The sequence below is a fragment of the Sus scrofa genome, chromosome 7 (assembly GCF_054392235.1).
Source record: "Sus scrofa isolate SSC_HxYL_T2T_F1_AM1 chromosome 7, Sscrofa_HxYL_maternal_Yorkshire_Landrace_v2.0, whole genome shotgun sequence".
NCBI classification, from domain to species: Eukaryota; Metazoa; Chordata; class Mammalia; order Artiodactyla; family Suidae; genus Sus; species Sus scrofa.
The window spans coordinates 40,775,013-40,792,282 of NC_139389.1; the positions used below are offsets into that span (position 1 = coordinate 40,775,013).

Below are 17,270 nucleotides of genomic sequence, written 5' to 3' on the forward strand. Positions count from 1 at the left end.
CCAAAACTGAATCAAGAAGAAATAGATCAACTGAATGACCGATTACTAGAAATGAAATTGAGTATGTAATAAAAACATTCCCTACAAACAAGAGATGGCTTCACAGGTGAATTCTCCCAAACTTACAAAGAGCAGCTTATACCCATCCTTCTTACACTTCTCCAAAAGGTTGAAGATGGAATACTCCCAAAGACATTCTATGAAGCCACCATCACCCTAATACCAAAAGCAAAGATACTACCAAAAAAGAAAATTATAGGCCTATATCTTTGATGAATATAGACACAAAAATTCTCAACAAAATTCTAGCCAAGTGAATCCAACAACATATATTAAAAAAGATTATACACCACAACCAAGTGGGATTCATCCCAGGTTCACAAGGATGGTTCAATATACACACATCAATCAACATCATACACCACATTAACAAAAGAGAAGTCAAAAAACACATGATTGGCGTTCCCATCGTGGCACAGTGGTTAACGAACCTGACTAGGAACCATGAGGTTGTGGGTTCGATCCCTGGCCTCGCTCAGTGGGTTAAGGATCCGGTGTTGCCATGAGCTGTGGTGAAGGTCGCAGACTCGGCTCAGATCCCACGTTCCTATAGCTGTGGTGTAGGTGGCAGCTACAGCTCTGATTAAACCCCTAGCCAAGGAACCTCCATACGCCGCAGGGGCGGTCCTAGAAAAGACAAAAACAAAACAAACAAACAAAAAAAAACATGACCATCTCGATGGATGCAAATAAAGCATTTGACAAAATCCAACATCCATTCATGATAAAAACACTTAGCAAAGTGGGTATAGAGGGAACATACCTTAACATAATCAAAGCCATTTATGACAAACCCACAGCCAATATAATACTCAATGGAGAAAAGCTAAAAGCCTTCCCACTAAAATCTGGAGCAAAACAAGGATGTCCACTTTCACCACTTTTATTCAACATGGTATTGGAAGTCCTAGCCACAGCAATCAGACAAACAAAAGAAAGGTATCCAAATTGCAAGAGAAGAGGTAAAATTGTCACTATGCAGATGACATGATACTATATATAGAGAAAACCCTCCAAACACTCCACACCAAAAATACTTGAACTGATCAGCAAAGTAGGATACAAGATTAACATTCAGAAATCGGTTGTATTTCTGTATAATAACAATGCATCATTAGAAAAGGAATATAAAAATATAGTACCTTTTAAAATCTCACCTGCAAATATTAAACATGTAGGAATAAGCATGACCAAGGAGATGAAAGACTTATATGCTGAGAACTATAAAACAGTAATCAAGGAAATTAAAGAGGGCTCAAAGAAATGGAAAGATATTCCATGCTCCTAAATTGGAAGAAATAATATCATTAAAATGGCCATGCTACCCAAAGCAGTCTACAGATTTAATGCAATCCCTATCAAATTACCTATGACATTTTTCACAGAACTAGAACAAACAATCCAAAAATTTATATGGAACCATAAAAGACCCAGAATTACCAAAGCAATCCTGAGGGAAATAAAACCAAGCAGGAGGTATAACTCTCCCAGACTTCAGACAATATCACAAGGCTACAATAATGAAGACAGCATGTTAATGATACCAAAACAGACAGAGACCCATAAAACAGAATAGAGAACCCAAAAATAAATCCAGACACCTAATGGTCAACATCTGACAAAAGAAGGAAGAATAGAAAATGGGGTATTCCCATCATGGTTCAGCGTAAATGAATCTGACTAGTATCCATGAGGATGCAGGTTTGGTCCCTGGCCCCGCTCAGTGAGTTAAGGATCTGGCGTTGCCATGAGCTGTGGTGTAGTTCAGAGACATGGCTCAGATCCTGTGCTGCTGTCGACATGGTGTAGACCAGCGGCTATAGCTCTGATTCAACCCCTAGGCTGGGAACCTCCATATGTCATAAGTATGGCCCTAAAAAGACAAAAAAAAAAAAAAAAAAAAAAAAAAAATCAAGGAGTTCCTGCGTGTAAATTAATGAAACTAGAACACATCCTCACACTATGCATAAAAAATAAACCCAAAATGGCTTAAAGACTTAAACATAACACAAGACACTGTTAAACCCCTAGAAGGGAACCTAGGCAAAACATTCTCTATACATCAACTATACAAATGTTTTCTCCCAAAGCAAAAGAAATAAAAGCAAAAATAAACCAATGGAAACTAATCAAACTTAAAAGCTTTTGCACAGCAAAGGAAACTATACAAAAAAAAAAAAAAAAGACAACCTGCGGAATGGGAGAAAATAGTTTCAAAATGATGCAAACAACAAGGGCATGATCGCCAAAATATACAAACAACTCATACAACTCAACAACAAAAAAACCAATGACCCAATCGAAAAATGGGCAGAAGACCTGAATAGACATTTCTCCAAAGAAAACATACAGATGGCAAACAGGCAAATGGAAAAATGTTCAACATCACTAATTATCAGAGAAATGCAAATCAAAACTACAATGAAGTGCCACCTCACACCAGTCAGAATGGCCATAATTAATAAGTCCAAAGTAACAAATGCTAGAGAGCGTGTGGAGAAAAGGGAACCCTCCTACACTGTTGGTGGGAATGTAAATTGGTACAACCACTATGGAAAACAGTATAGAGGTACCTCAGAAAACTAAATATAAAACTACCATATGATCCAGTCCCACTCCTGGACATATACCCAGACAAAGCTTTCATTGAAAGAGATACATGCATCCCTGTGTTCACTGCAGCACTATTCACAATAGCCAAGACATGGAAACAACCTAAATGTCCACTGACAGGTGAATGGATGAAGACGACGTCATACATTTACACAGTGAAATTCTACTCGGCCATAAAAAAGAACAAAATAGTGCCATTTGCAGCAACAGGGATGGAACCAGAGACTCCCATACTAAGTGAAGTGAGTCAGAAAGAGAAAGACAAATACCATATGATATCACTTATATCTGGAATCTAATATACGGCACAAACGAACCTTTCCACAGAAAAGAAACTCATGGACATGGAGAACAGACTTCTGGTTGCTAAGGGGGAGAGGGAGGGAGTGGGATGGACTGGGAATTTGGGGTTAATAGATGCAAACTATTGCCTTTGGAATGGATAAGCAATGAGATCCTGCTGTATAGCACTGGGAACTATATCTAGTCACTCATGATGGAGCATGATAATGTGAGAAAAAAAAGAATGTATATATGTATATGGGACTGGGTCACCTTGCTGTACAGTATAAAATTAACAGAACACTGTAAACAAGCTATAATGGATAAAATAAAAATCATTAAAAAAATAACATATGGCACAAAATGAACCTATCTACAGAAAAGAAACAAACTCATGGACATGGAGAACAGACTTGTGATTGCCAAAGGGGAAGGGGAGGGAGTGAGATGAACTGGGAGTCTGAGGTTAGTAGATGCAAACTTGCATTTAGAGTGGGTAAGCAATGAGATCCTGCTGTATAGCACAGGGAACTTGTAATGGAATATGATGGATAATGTGAGAAAAAATGTATATATATTACAACCAGGTCACTTTGCTATACAGCAGGAATTGACAGAACATTGTAAATCAAGCATAATTTAAAAAATAAAAAAGAATATGCTCTGAAGACATAGCCTATTGAGTATGTTCAGTGCCAGGCACTGCTTGGTCACAGGGCATGCTGACTGGGACACAGTTCCTCCTTTCAGAGGGCTTTTGTAACTTCATAGACACCGAATAGTCCAGTTTGCTCCAGAAACCCCACAGGATGGAGTGGCCAGTTTTTACTGTGAGACATAGAGGATTCTATAACACATGAACCAAGTTGTGAATGACAAACACTAGTTGTCCTAGAGCCATAAATAAGGGGAGGGGTATTCCAGGCCAAGTCAACTCATAAGCAAAGGTGAAATAGTGCCTTATTGTCATCAGGGAAGAGGCTGGGAGGAAGCGGAGATGAGTTCATAGTAAGGAAGTACTCCTGTACCTCAGACAAAGGAGGAGCCTTAAGGGTTTTATGCAGAGAAGGACATCACACTTGAAATTTAGACTTCCTTTGGCAGCAGGGAGGACCAAGGTGGCAATGGATTTGGTGAGGGATGATGAAGGCACTGGTAGGATGGAAGGCCAGGCCCAGAGTTGTTCGAGTTGACTAATGGGAGTCGTGCAGGGAATTTCTTGCTCGGGCTGGCAGGTAGAATAAGCCAGAAAAGAGGCTGTGGAGGCAAGATGACCTCCCTAAAGAGGCGCCTTTAGTCGGCGCCTCTTAAGCCTTCCAGGCGGCAATTTCTTTTTTTTCTTTTTTAGGGCTGCACCCACGGCATACGGAGGGTCCCAGGCTAGCGGCTGAATCGGAGCCACAGCTGCCAGCCTACACCACAGCAACACAGGATCCAAGGCACACCTGGAGCCTACACTGCTGCTCACAGCAACGCCAGATCCTTAACCCACTGAGTGAGGCCAGGGATCGAACCTGCAACCTTATGGTTCCTAGTCAGTTTCGTTAACCACTGCGCCACTAGGGGAACTCTGCAGATGGTAATTTCTAATAGGCACTTGGCTACATGGGATTTAGGGTTCTGGGGAGGGATCAGAATTCTGGGAAGGGGATCTAGGTAGGCTGGTCATTTTGAAGATCTCACCACAAAAACAACAGCTGGGGAGTTCCCGCTGTGGCTCAGCAAAAACAAATCTGACTAGAATCTATGAAGCCTCGCTCAGTGGGTTAAAGAATTTGGTGCTGCCGTGAGCTATGGTGTAAGTTGCAAATGAGCCTCGGAGCCAGCATTACTGTGGTATAGGCCAGCGGCTGCAGCTCCAATTCAACCCCTAGCCTGGGAACTTCTGTGTCTCATGAGCATGGCCCTAAAAAGCAAAAAAAAAAAAAAAAAAAAAAAAAAAAAGTGACTGGAGAGTGCTCTTCAAGATAAAATACTCCCAAGCTCCACACCTCTATCACACCACAGGGCCACTCACTGATCCCTCTGCCAAATCACTGCTACTTAGAAACAACTCAGGGTTTGCTGAACAAGTACTGTTACATCAACACTAATAACTAGAGGCGATGCTCCAATACTCTTCAGCCAACTTGGTGGCTGGGAATTCTCTCCCCAAACTCATCTGTGGTTCAGAAACACAGTGGGCTCCCTGCTGTACCCCCAGAGCGCCTGGGCTTGAGCTCTGTGGGTTTTTTTTGATGCCTAAGTATAATATGGGCAAGATAGTTTTTTCTGAAAATATGCCTGAAAAGCATTGTGGAGGCTTATTTTAATCAGTGTTGGCCTTGATAGATCATTCCAGAGACATGTATGCCACCTAGGAAAGGAAAATACCATTCACTGAATCCCTTTGCATTCAATTAAAAACACAATTTGGGTTCCACCGGAGGCCCAGGAGAGTAACAGAAGGTGATCCAGGAAATATACTTCCAAAGGAAATGACTCAGAGATAAAGTATCAGTAATCAATGGCTAAGGATTCCTATTACGCTATATTAGAAGAAGTGTTCAAATTAGCAATCTGCTATTCTGAGCCTGAATGTTAATCCCAAAGGAATTCCCCTCTGACTTTTTTTTCCTTTTTTGGCCACCCTGCAGCTTATGGAGCTCCCGGGCCAGGGATCAGATCTGAGCCTCAGTTGCAACCGATGCCACAGCTGTGGCAACACCGGATTCTTAACCACTGCTCTGGGCTGGGATCAAACCTGTGTCCTGGTGATCCAGAGACGCTACAGATCCCATTGCGCCACAGTGGGAACTTCTCCCCTACTTTTCAAAGTAATGAAAATTCTGATATATTCCTGAATTAAAAAGAGACTGAAAGACATCACTATTCAGTTTCATTTTAGCATGTAGTTCAGTTAAAGTCCTACTATTTTCTTACTCATCCTAAGAGATAGGGCACAGAATTATCTGTGAACAGGACCAACACTGAGCCAGTGGTTCCGAACATGCTTCTTGAAACTCAAGAGCCTTGGAAAGACAACTCATTCTGTCCGGCTGGATTTAGCCTCCCTCTGCCCGAAGTTCCCACCCTGGCTGGGCTTTGCCCAAGGCGCCTTCCCCAGACCCAGAGAAGGCGCTAGGAAGTGGGACCCAATGGGACTCCTCAGCAGGGAGCTGAGAAGTCTCATCTTGGGAGCTTGTGAGATTCCTGGTCAACCCTGGGCTGGAAGCAAAAAAAAAAAAAAAAAGAGGTAGGGTGGGCTAGCCTACAAACGGTTGTATAAAGGGGCCACCTGTTGACAACACTTTCATAAGCAGGTCCCCCTTGGCCTTATGCACTCACTACCCGCTGCCCGTAACGCAGCCAGGGACGGAACACAGGTGTGGGGCCAGCAGAAGACAATCTCTTTACATGGACTCCAACTCTGACGACTTTTCTCGGGAACGGAAAAGCAGGTCCCACCTCCCCTGAGACAGTAAAACACCTCAAGGCGGTGTTCAGTAGTCCAATGGTTTGCAGACCAAGGGGGTAAGAAGAAGCCACCAGCGCTTTGCCTCTTTGAATTACAAATCACATTTGCCTTAAAACACATCACAGATTTATACTGTTTTCACGCAGTTTATTCAGAAGTTTAAAAGTTAAAATGTGGGCATTTTCCCCTAAAACAAATTACCCCCTGCCACTTCCCAACACACAGACTATCACCCTCCTGTTGCTTCTCTTCACCCATGCTTACCACACACTCTTGCAAAACACATGGGGGTCAAGAGCCCAACTATTTGGTAATTCAAAGAAACTACAAAGTTACACAAGAGAACCTCACTTCCTTTTCACTAGCAAACCATGAATGAAATAAGGGGCAAACACATTACCCTCATCCAGAGTCACTATTTCCGTAATATTCTTTTTTCTTCCTCTAAAACATTAAAACCCAAAGCAGTTTCACTTACTACTATAACTTTGATATTCCATTTTTTCTTCCTGAATGGCGAAGCTAGGACATACTTTTCTTTCAGAGCAAATATTACCAACCTCAAGACTGGCAGAAAGCAGTTTCCCAGTTGTAGCTTGGCCATGACACTCTGCAACAGGCAAAGTTACCACACAGGTGCAAATGATGCTTTAAGAATTATCAAAAATTTTAAAAGTAATAATGCATTAATATGGAGCCTCCACATTTTTCTGATGCAGCAAAAGTCCTCTAAAGGCGGTGACAGCTGTGAAAGAAAAGGCACTTTGTGCTAAAATTCAGAGAGTCTCTCATGAGAGAGCACCACAGCAGAGAGGCCTGAACAGCCAGGCCTGCAGGTGACCCTTTAGGGTGGAGAGGACCATCCCCGAGGAAGGCATCTGCAAAGGAAAATGTTCTAATCATGATTCCAAGGCAAAATGGTTACTTAAAATTGGGAGAGGAGAAATACCAAGAAAGAATACAAATATGGTTGCACCAAAGATTGAGGAGTGAACTTTACAAGATTTGTAGGCTGGCTCTGCACTTTGTATTGGGCTGGTTCCGTCTCTACTTGCAAGAAGGTTCTAGAGACAGAGCAGGAGCAGCATCTTAGCCAAGGGGGTTCTAGGCTTCCTGCTTCTGCCTGGGCTCTCCTTGCTGTGTTCCTAGGAACAAACAGAGATCCTGCTGGCAGCACTTGTGGGTATTGCTGGTCCACGGCAACATCCATCAAAGAATTTTTTGATACAGTCCTGAAGAAAAAGTGAGGGTTTTCCATATGATCCGGGACTCCTTGGCAATGCCCAGTGGCTTTCTGGGCCTTCTAAGAGCAACAGCAGATCAAACTGGTAGCCCCCCGTCAACACTCAGGAAAGAAGCATGAGTGCTTCAGATGCACGGGAGATAAATCAAAATGGACTGAGGGTCTTTAACCTAGTACCATAAATAAAGTGCACCATGAATGGAGGCTATAAAAAGCCGCTTGCCCAAAGGCTGAGGTTTGGGGAGAAACTACCATCACCACCCACTCCGAGGATGGTGGACCATTTCCTTTAGCCAGAATGCTGGCTGCCAAAGCTCTCTTCATTGCTTTATTTCCTTAATACTATGGAACTTTCAGCTGTAAAGAAAAAAAAAAAATACTTGGTGGGCTTGGCAGAAAGCAGGTCACAAAATCACAGGAATTGGCTGATATTTGATAAGTATATTACAATCTCAATAATGTTGAATGATGGCTGTTTTCTCCCTTCATTCTGATGAACTTAGGCAAACTGAAGTCTTCAAATTGGCTCATGATGCTTCTAAGAAGCAGAATAGTTGTTTATGGCTGATAGAGCAGACACAATTGTCTGTCTACAGGTCATCAGAGGCATTATGGAAGAGAATCCACTTACTAGCACACTTCAGGAGAGTTTACCACGACACACTGGTAGGTCCCACTGACTTCTTGGAAGCTCTTTCAAAAGAGTATGTGAGAAGGAAACTGTGACGGTGTACAGAGAACTCTGCTCTATTGAGGATTCCATTTCAAGGAATCTATTTTGCTGCTTTCATGTAGGAAGGTATTGCTCCCCTTGCAGTCAGGCCCTCAAAGCGCTTGTATGTGTAATTGATGAAGACCCAATCTTTGTTCTTGTAGTCAGTCTCAGGGTGATTACTTGCTGCCACTGAGAAAGAAACAGATATGAGAGTGGATTCACTGCCTCACCCTGCAGGACTACTCAGTGCTGAAGACACGAAATTCTCGAGGACGTACCACAGCTTCTGTTAAAGGTTATTTTTCACTCTGCATATTTTCTGCATTTGCATGCCTATGTTTTTTCACCTTCATATTTTTCCACAATATTTTAAAAGTTTTATTTTCCCATTTCTGTCATTTCAGGTTACCTAACCTTAAATTTAATAAATAACCACAAAAGAGAAAATCTTTGTGATTCACCACCTGGTTGAGCAGTCTAAACGTGGTGTCTGTACTCACTTGTCATTCAACACCATCTCACTGCCGGCCAGTATTAACACTAGAAAAATACTTACAAAGTTCCTCTCCATGCTCTCTACCCTGATTTGTAAACATCACCCCAAAGTTCGGGGAAAGTGATGCACTTATAAGCAGCAGGAAGCAGTGGCAGTATATTACCTGTTGGCTTAAGAATATCAGATTCTGGAAACTCATCGAAATTTGAGGTATCATCAATGCTTTTGATTTCAATAGATATTGCAGCAGGTCTCTCTCTGCCAAGAACAGACATGCCAAAATTACTACAATTTGTAATCACATGGATCACAACTAACAGACCCCTGGTCTGACATGGGAGGACTTTCCATGCAGGCAGCATTTATTTTCTCTGAAAAGCTTATGACCACTGACCAACCACGGCAGCTGATTACATCCAAACAAAATCATGATGAAAAATACAAGTAATTATTCATAGCTAGGAAGAAAGACCAGAAAAATATGGAGAAAAGAAATTAAAATCCAAAGTTAGTGCACTCCCCCAACAGCCTGCCCTGTCCGCTGAAAGGGAAACGGAACCTCTCAGTGTCCCTTCATGTAGGGCAGAAGTGCCAAAAAGCAGAGTGGCTAAAAATGCACAAGGATGGCAAAGGTAAAAACCGCAAGCATGCAAACAAGAGCGCTATGAAAAAGATGACAACTTTGCCTTCTGTTTGGTCTGGGTGGTATGGGGGTAGCCCTCTACAACCACCCCCCTTGACAATTTCAGACCCCCTCACCACCACCCAACCTGTCCTTCTTCAGTCCTTTTTCCTTCTCTATCTCCCAGTGACAGAGCCTACCCTATGGGCAAGGTGGGCCATGTTCTGGGTAGGTGGTCCTCCGCTGTGGAATCCAAAACATGACACTAGAGGTGGACATGTTCTGGGGAACAGCAAACGCAACTGTGGAATCCAAAGCTGCCTTCACTTGGGAAAGACGGCTGGCTTCACCGTATCCTGTGGCACACAGCCCACAGGAAGCTCTGACTCCCAATCCTCACAGTGAATGAACCGGAGTTTCTAAGAGGCTCTCTCTTCCCATCCTCGGCTTGCCAGTAAGGGTACTTCTGAATTAGCATTAAACAAACTATACGCTTTCTGAAATTATCCTAAAAGCTTTTATATGGATATACCTGATATGTTCCCAGTCAACACCTTCAAAAAAAGGATTACTTTTGATTTCCTCAACTCCAGGGGCTCCAATTCTATGTTCCCATTCACAGCAGAATCTGGAAAAGACAGGCCTTTCAGCGTTACCTCAAGTAGTCGCTTCAAAAAAGAAAGAAATGGGAGGAAGCAGGGGGCAGATCCAGGCAACAATGAAAAATTTTAAAAAATGGATTCACTGTGTCAAAAAAAGACAGGGCAGGGGGCAGGGGAAATGTTCTCTGATACCTCAAAATTAGATCCTTGGCTTTCTCAGAAATAGGAACTTCTGGAGGAAAAGTCAAAGTTTCTTTCCAGTTCATCACCTTCTTATACGTCTCTTGAGGGGTCTCAGAACAGAAAGGTGGGTAGCCTGTAATAAAAAAGGAACTTCACAGCTTTTACATCCCAGAACTTTGAATCTGACTGAGATTATTCTCCTTAATACAATTTTCTATCTCTTTAATGCTCCTCTATGCTCTTCCCCACATGACAGGGCCAGGATTTCTACTCATCCCAGAAAATATCTAAACTCATTTTTCTTTTTTCCCCAAACTCCTAAACCCAAAGTCAAGTTGTGCTTCTGGTACCTTTAGGGAGCCAGCTAGCAGCTGGAGCCAGCAAGGACATAATAGGTTGCAGATGGACTCACTGTGCCCAAAGAATGAAACATCATTAAGCAACAACCCCATCCTAGGAACATCCTTATACAGGCAGAGGGCCCAACCAGTTGAATAAGAAAAAAGCATCACTTTTAAAAGTGACCACCATCCTCTCTTTGAGAACTTAGAGGCGAGAGGAGAGTCATTCCCCCTGCGCTGCACACAGACCACATTGGCCAGCACGGGCATCCTCCCTGTGCTCACAAAGATGCACGGCCAGACATGCCACACGGGTCGCACACACGTGCTCTGCTAGCATTTGGGCATGAGGCTGCCCCCACAGACATGCCCCCTAAACACAGACACTCCACCCAAACAGGAGGGGAGAGGTCAGAGGGCTCCATGCCTTGAAGGCTTTGAAAGAGAGGAGACAGCAAATAAGAAGAGTGCCTGAGACACTGCCCAGTCAAGGCTCTCTGTATACAGTGGGTGTTCAAAAAACGCCGGGGAGTGAAAGAGCTGCTAGATGGAGGATGAAAAAGTAGAAGAAAAACATGATGAATGATCAGCAAAGCAACCACAGGGGGTCAGGGGGCCAGAAGACAGATGAGTCAGTTGATGGCCCAGTGTTCCACCTAGGAAACTCCACTTTGCAAGACGGGGAGGGGAGGGCTCACTTAGATGACCAACTGAAACAGTCTATTACCAACACTGGACTCTTTCCCTGCTGCACAGGAAGTCCTCTGAGAGCACGCACTTACCGATGAGCATCTCATACATGATCACCCCAAGCGACCACCAGTCACAGAGCTTGTTGTACCCGGTCTGCATGAACACCTCGGGAGCAATGTAGTCAGGAGTGCCTACCGTGGAGAAGGCCTGAAACACGTACCACACGTCAGGGAGGCCCAGCAGGTGGGAGGGTGCCCAGAGTTCTCTTCTAGAGACCAAAGGCTACGAGCACCACCTAGAGCAGCAGAGCCCAGTTTGGGAATTAACTATATCTTGTTCCAAACCATTCCTCTTTCTACTGCATGTATTTTTTAATTTGGAAAATCATAAAGGGAAACTATTACCAAAAGACAAAGTTATAACCTATTAGTCAAAGGTTTATAAATGTCTAATTACCAAACTGAAACATTTAAATAAATAGTTCTTAGAGGAGTATTTTCTAAATTCGAGTAATCTCTCACATACCAGGAAGTACTAGTACTGCAATACTAGGAAGTATAGTCAAAGCCTTCCTGTGCTCAGCATCTGAGGGCTTATTACATAGAAGGCTCTAATCTAAGGCTTTCCATGTTACATAACTTTCAAAATCAAAAGCTACAGCTGTGTTGACTTTTTAAAATATTTATTATGAAACACTGCAAACATACAGGAAAAAAAGGCACAATCAATACCCATTATCTGTATTAAAGAGAAGTTAATATCTGCAATATTTGTCTCAGGACATTTGTCTTGTTAAAAGAAATGAAAGTATAGAATCCCTTCCTTCCCAATGAAGTCATAACTACTCTGATGTTGCTGTGCTATGCTTATATGGATAAATGAAGTATTATTTCTTGTATATTTCAACTTTTAATAAAGGGTTGCATACTGTACTGCATTATTCTGCAATGCTACAACTTGCTGTTTTTATTTCACATTATGATTTTGAGATTTATTCATGTAGCTCTAGCTCACCTCATTTCACTGCTGTAAGCTACTCAATTATACAAATATCACAAAGTTTTTGTACCCATTCTCTGTAATGGACACTTGTTGCCAGTGTTTTTCACATAAGGAGTAACACCTGAATAAACCTTCTTGTAACAGCTCCTAGGCACTGGTGTGAGAACTTCTCAAGAGGATGTGCTACAAGCAGCATGGCTGGGTCTTGCCTTCTGAACGTCTTCAACTTAATCGGACACCTTCCAGGTGTCCTCCAAGGTGGGAACACCTATTTACACTGGTTCAGGAGGGATGAGTTCTGGGTGCTCCATAATCACCAACATTTCATTTTGTCAGACTTTTTAAAATTTTTACCAATCTGATGAATATGAAATAGAATCTCACTGTTTTAATGTGCATTTACCTTCTTTCTGGAAAGGTTGAGTGTATATGCATGTTATTAGCCATTCAGCTCTTTTTTTCTGTGAATTACTTGTTCAGATCTTTTGACCACTTTTTTCTTTTTCAGTTCTTATTGATTCAAAGGAATTCTTTACAAATCCAAGGCATGAATCCTGATTCAGGACATTAATCCTTTATAGTTCTACATGTTGCAAACATCTTCTCCCAGATGAGGCTTATCATTTTTTAGTATGATTTTTTTAAATATTTGTTACATACCAAAAAAGGTATTAATTGCCAAATTGTGAAGCACAATGAGTACCCATGAGTCCAAATAAAGAACCAACATACATATCAGTGATATTATTGGAGCTAACCGTGTACCTCCCAGCCTGTCCTCCTGTCTCACCTCCTAACCCCGATGCTCAATTTGCTATTTATCATTCCTCTTTTAAAAAGAAATTTAATTTTGCCACGTGTCTCTCAAACTGAGACGTTAGCCTTGTTTTTGAGCTTTGTAAAAATACTATCATTCGACCTGCTGTCTCCTGCAATTTGATTTTTTCTCTCAATATTTTGTTTCTAAAATTGATCCATGATGTCTCGATTATTTTATATTAGGGCATGTTCAGTTATTTTCACTGCTGTATATTATATTCTATACCAGAATGTAACCATTTTCCTGTCGATGGACACAGGGTTATTTCCAGTTTTTTGCTATTATGAAAATGTAATAAACATTCTTACACATGCCTCCTGGTTCAGAGGTGCAAGCGTTTCTCCAGGACATCTGACTAGGGGGCAGAATTGCTGGGTATGCACGTGAACTGTAAGATAATTCCAAAGCAGTTGGACCATGTGGCTTGTCTTTTCATGTGCGTATATCTTTCAATATACAGAAGTTTTTTTCTTTAAAGTAGTAAAATACACCAAGCATTCCTTCATGATTTGTACTTCTTGTATGTTATTTAAGAAACCCTTCCTTACTTTGAGGTCATAAAGATATTGCCCTGTATTTTCCTCTAAATTTTTTAAAATTTAATTTTCCATCTAATATTTATTTTTTTGAATAAGGTAGAAGTCAATTTTTTCCATATGGATAAATGTACATCATTTCCTTTTAAATGCATGTATTAAATAACATAAGTGCCAGGTGTTGTGTTTTTAAAGCTTTAAGGAGTTCCCATTGTGGCTCAATGGAAACCAATCTGACTAGTATCCATGAGGACACAGGTTCAATCCCTGGCCTTGCTCAGAGGGTTAAGGATCTGGCATTGCTGTGAGCTGTTGTGTAGATCGCAGACACAGCTTGGATCTGGCATTGCTACGGGTGTGGCTACAGCTCTGATTCAACCCCTAGCCTGGGAACCTCCATATGCCATGGTGCAGCCCTAAAAAAAAAAAAGACCAAAAAAAAAAAAAAAATTAAAGCTTTAAAGTCTGAAACATGGATTGGGACCTCCCCAAGAAGCACAAATATTTTCATTCTAATTATGAAAGTTAAGGAACTGCAGATACCCTTCAACTGAGACTAAACATATACCAGCAAAGCAGAATGTTATGTAAATCTTAGATATTCAAAGATTTCTATTATAAAACCAGAGACCTATTGCCACAAACAAACAAACGAATAAATCCAACAAAAATCCAAAATTTCTTTGAGATAGTAATGTGTAAAAAAAATTCTTGGTTACAGAATGTGGACAACAGCAGACTCAAACCTGTGAAATAAGGTAATGTTCTCACCTTGGAGTCAGAGTCCTGCCTTGGGAGCTCACTCTCACTTTAGCACAGGTAGGTACAGGTAATCCAGGGGCTGCCCTCTTCCCACACCTCTGTTTTCCATAGTGGGGTGTCCTCCCAACTTCAAGCTCTAATACCTCAAAAACCTGTACCCTTGTTTTTCCTTTTGTTGCCTGGTGTTCACAGTGTCAATTAGAGCTGTGCTCTACATGAGTTTTGTTGCTTGTTAATAGTCATTTCAAACACATGATGTATTCCAATTTATGATTTCACTTAGAATTTTAGGAGAAATAAAGCAATTAATTTCCTACTTAATCACTTCTGTAAATTCTATACTAAAAAAAAAAAATAAACTAACACAAAAGGGTTTTTTTTTTGTTTTGTTTGCTTTTTAGGGCTGCACCTGTGGCAAATGGAAGTTCCCATGCTGGGGTCAAATCAGAGCTGTAGCTGCCAGCCTACACCACAGCCACAGCAACGCCAGATCCGAGCCTCATCTGCCATCTACACCATAGCTCATGGCAACGCCAGATCCTTAACCCACTAAGCAAGGCCAGGCACCGAACATACAATATCATGGTTCCTAGTCGGATTTGTTTCCGCTGCGCCACGACAAGATTTGATGCCTAGATGTACTTCATCTTTTACCTCTGTGGCTTAATAACTTAAATTTGACTCATACTTATTTGCTAATCAGTGACTGGAGCCTAAGCATTACCCAGGACCACACTGGTACTTCAAATATTAAAAGAGGATTTATGCAGCCAAACATGAAGCTTAAGCCTCCACTTTTTTCCAGTGATTCTCAATGGGCTGGAGAGTAACAGGCTGGATGAACAATTACATATGTTAGGCTTAACCTAGAGCAGTAAATTTATATTAAGCATTAACAAATATTAACCTTCCACTTGATACCAGTTGAATGGGAGCACTTACAGAAGATCAAAAGCACAGGGTTAATATGAAGATGACCTTAATACCTCCCCATTTCTACTGTAAATGGAATAAAGAGGCAACAACCTAATCACAGCATGAGAACCTAAGTTTATACAGACTGAAAACAACATTTTAAATATTAAAGGACATTTAACTCCAAACATGGAAATTATGGGAGCTCCCGTTGTGACTCAGCAGAAGTGAATCTGACTAGTATCCATGAGGATGCAGGTTCGATCCCTAGCCTCGTTCAGTGGGTTAAGGATCCAGCATTGCTGTGAGCTGTGGTGTAGGTTACAGAGGCAGCTTGGATTCCAAGTTGCTGTGGCTCTGGCATAGGCCAGTGACCCCTAGCCTGGGAACTTCCATATGCCGTAGGTGTAGCCCTAAAAAACAAAAAAGAAAAAAAAAGGAAGGACAAGGTATGTATGAAGCCAGGAATGTTAAAAAAATATATAAAAAACTGGAAGTGTTCATATCAGGAGTTGAAATACATTAAAATATGTGAAAGTTTGGGAGAGGGTTGGAGGAGTTAAGGAAAAAAAAGAAATTGTGGAATCTCCTTCCTTAGAGAACTATAAGTGGTTCCCAGTAAGTTTGACATGACTCCTAAGCGTGTCAAAGGGCATAAAGCATCTCAGAGTATAAAGCTAATTAAAGGTATTTAAGCTTAATTATCCCCAAAATGAAAGTGGCTAAAGGTTAAATCTTGACTTGCTTCAGCAAAAAAAAAAAAATTCTAATCACAGAAGATTCCTTACCCTTTGTTACCTTCCAAAACACAGATGAATATGGTTTCCTAGTTAAGGCAGGAGCTACTACTTAAGAAATAGTCTCTTCAGTAAAGGGTCTCAATTTTCACTGCCCAGTGGTATCACTCAGGGCTCTTTTTAAAAATCAGGTACCCAGACTATATACCCAAATCAACTCCATCAGAATCTCAGAGGGTAGGACCCAGATATCAGTATATTCTGAAGGTCCCCAGGTGATTCTGGTGTGCAGCCAAGGTTAAGATCTACTGCTCTGTAGAGACTTAATAGAGGCATCTGACCAAATTTGTGCTGGACATTCCCTAATCTTCAACAAGTGATGCAAACTATTTCAACCACATAAAAAATTTAGATATTTAAAGAATATCAGAGTTTCTAATAGAAAAAAAGACCATGATGTGACTAGCCCTACCAAACTTAAGTATCCTCAGGTTAATGTTAGAAAAAGATATCAAAGATTAATTTCAATTACTATATCTCCAAAAATGTTTGGTTTGAGTTCATGTCTTCTACAGCCCAGGTTTAACATAAAAATCACAATATTCAAAGCATGACACTGAAGCCCACTGGTGGGCCTCAAATAAATTAAAAAAAAAAATACAAGCCTTTTCTTTGATTCTTTCTTAATCCTACAGGCTTCCACTTTTACATACGACTAAGAGCTACTTACTAGTAACCTACTAAATGAGTTATTAAAGATACTATAGAAAACCCTAATTCAGTATTTTACTAAGAAGTCTAGCCAAATTATAGAGTTTGGCAAAACCTGCCAAGTTACAAAACTACTTATCAACCTACAGAAAGTGCCACCATTTCTAGATAATACACATGCATGAGCATCATTCCAGGTTAATCATCGTTTTCCATCTCTGCTTTTCTTGCGGCCAACTGTTAGTTTAACTTTACCATTTCCACTTTGCTATGGGTTTCCAACAAAGCCTAAGTATGTAGGAGTACACATTTCTATCATATATGGTCAGCAATCTTCTAATAACTAGACATTGGGACATGTTGCATTGCGCTTTAAATATGAACCAAAGAGTCAGAATAAAAGTTTGCCTAGACAGCAATTATGTCACTAGTGAATGCGTACTTTTTTTTTTTTTTTTTTTGTCTTTTTTGCCATTTCTT

At 41.1% G+C, this 17,270-nt stretch overlaps 1 protein-coding gene across 11 annotated transcripts in view; it reads right to left on the reverse strand.

The window, feature by feature from the left end:
- STK38 (serine/threonine kinase 38) overlaps positions 1-17,270 on the reverse strand; it is a 103,977-nt gene that overhangs the window by 49,198 nt on the left and 37,509 nt on the right. For 2 of the 11 annotated variants that reach the window (XM_084967951.1, XM_001929552.8), the window contains 5 exons: positions 11,397-11,514; positions 10,283-10,406; positions 10,021-10,116; positions 9,030-9,124; positions 6,539-8,559 (listed from right to left, as the gene is read on the reverse strand). The exons of 2 other annotated variants lie outside the window; for them this stretch is intronic. In XM_084967951.1, coding sequence (XP_084824077.1) covers positions 8,429-8,559; positions 9,030-9,124; positions 10,021-10,116; positions 10,283-10,406; positions 11,397-11,514 — 564 coding nt within the window. In that variant the 3' untranslated portion in view covers positions 6,539-8,428. Of the gene's footprint in view, positions 1-6,538; positions 8,560-9,029; positions 9,125-10,020; positions 10,117-10,282; positions 10,407-11,396; positions 11,515-13,264; positions 15,645-17,270 lie in introns of those variants that run through there. 7 more of the 11 variants (XR_014810031.1, XR_014810030.1, XR_014810026.1 and 4 more) reach the window with 7 other exon arrangements.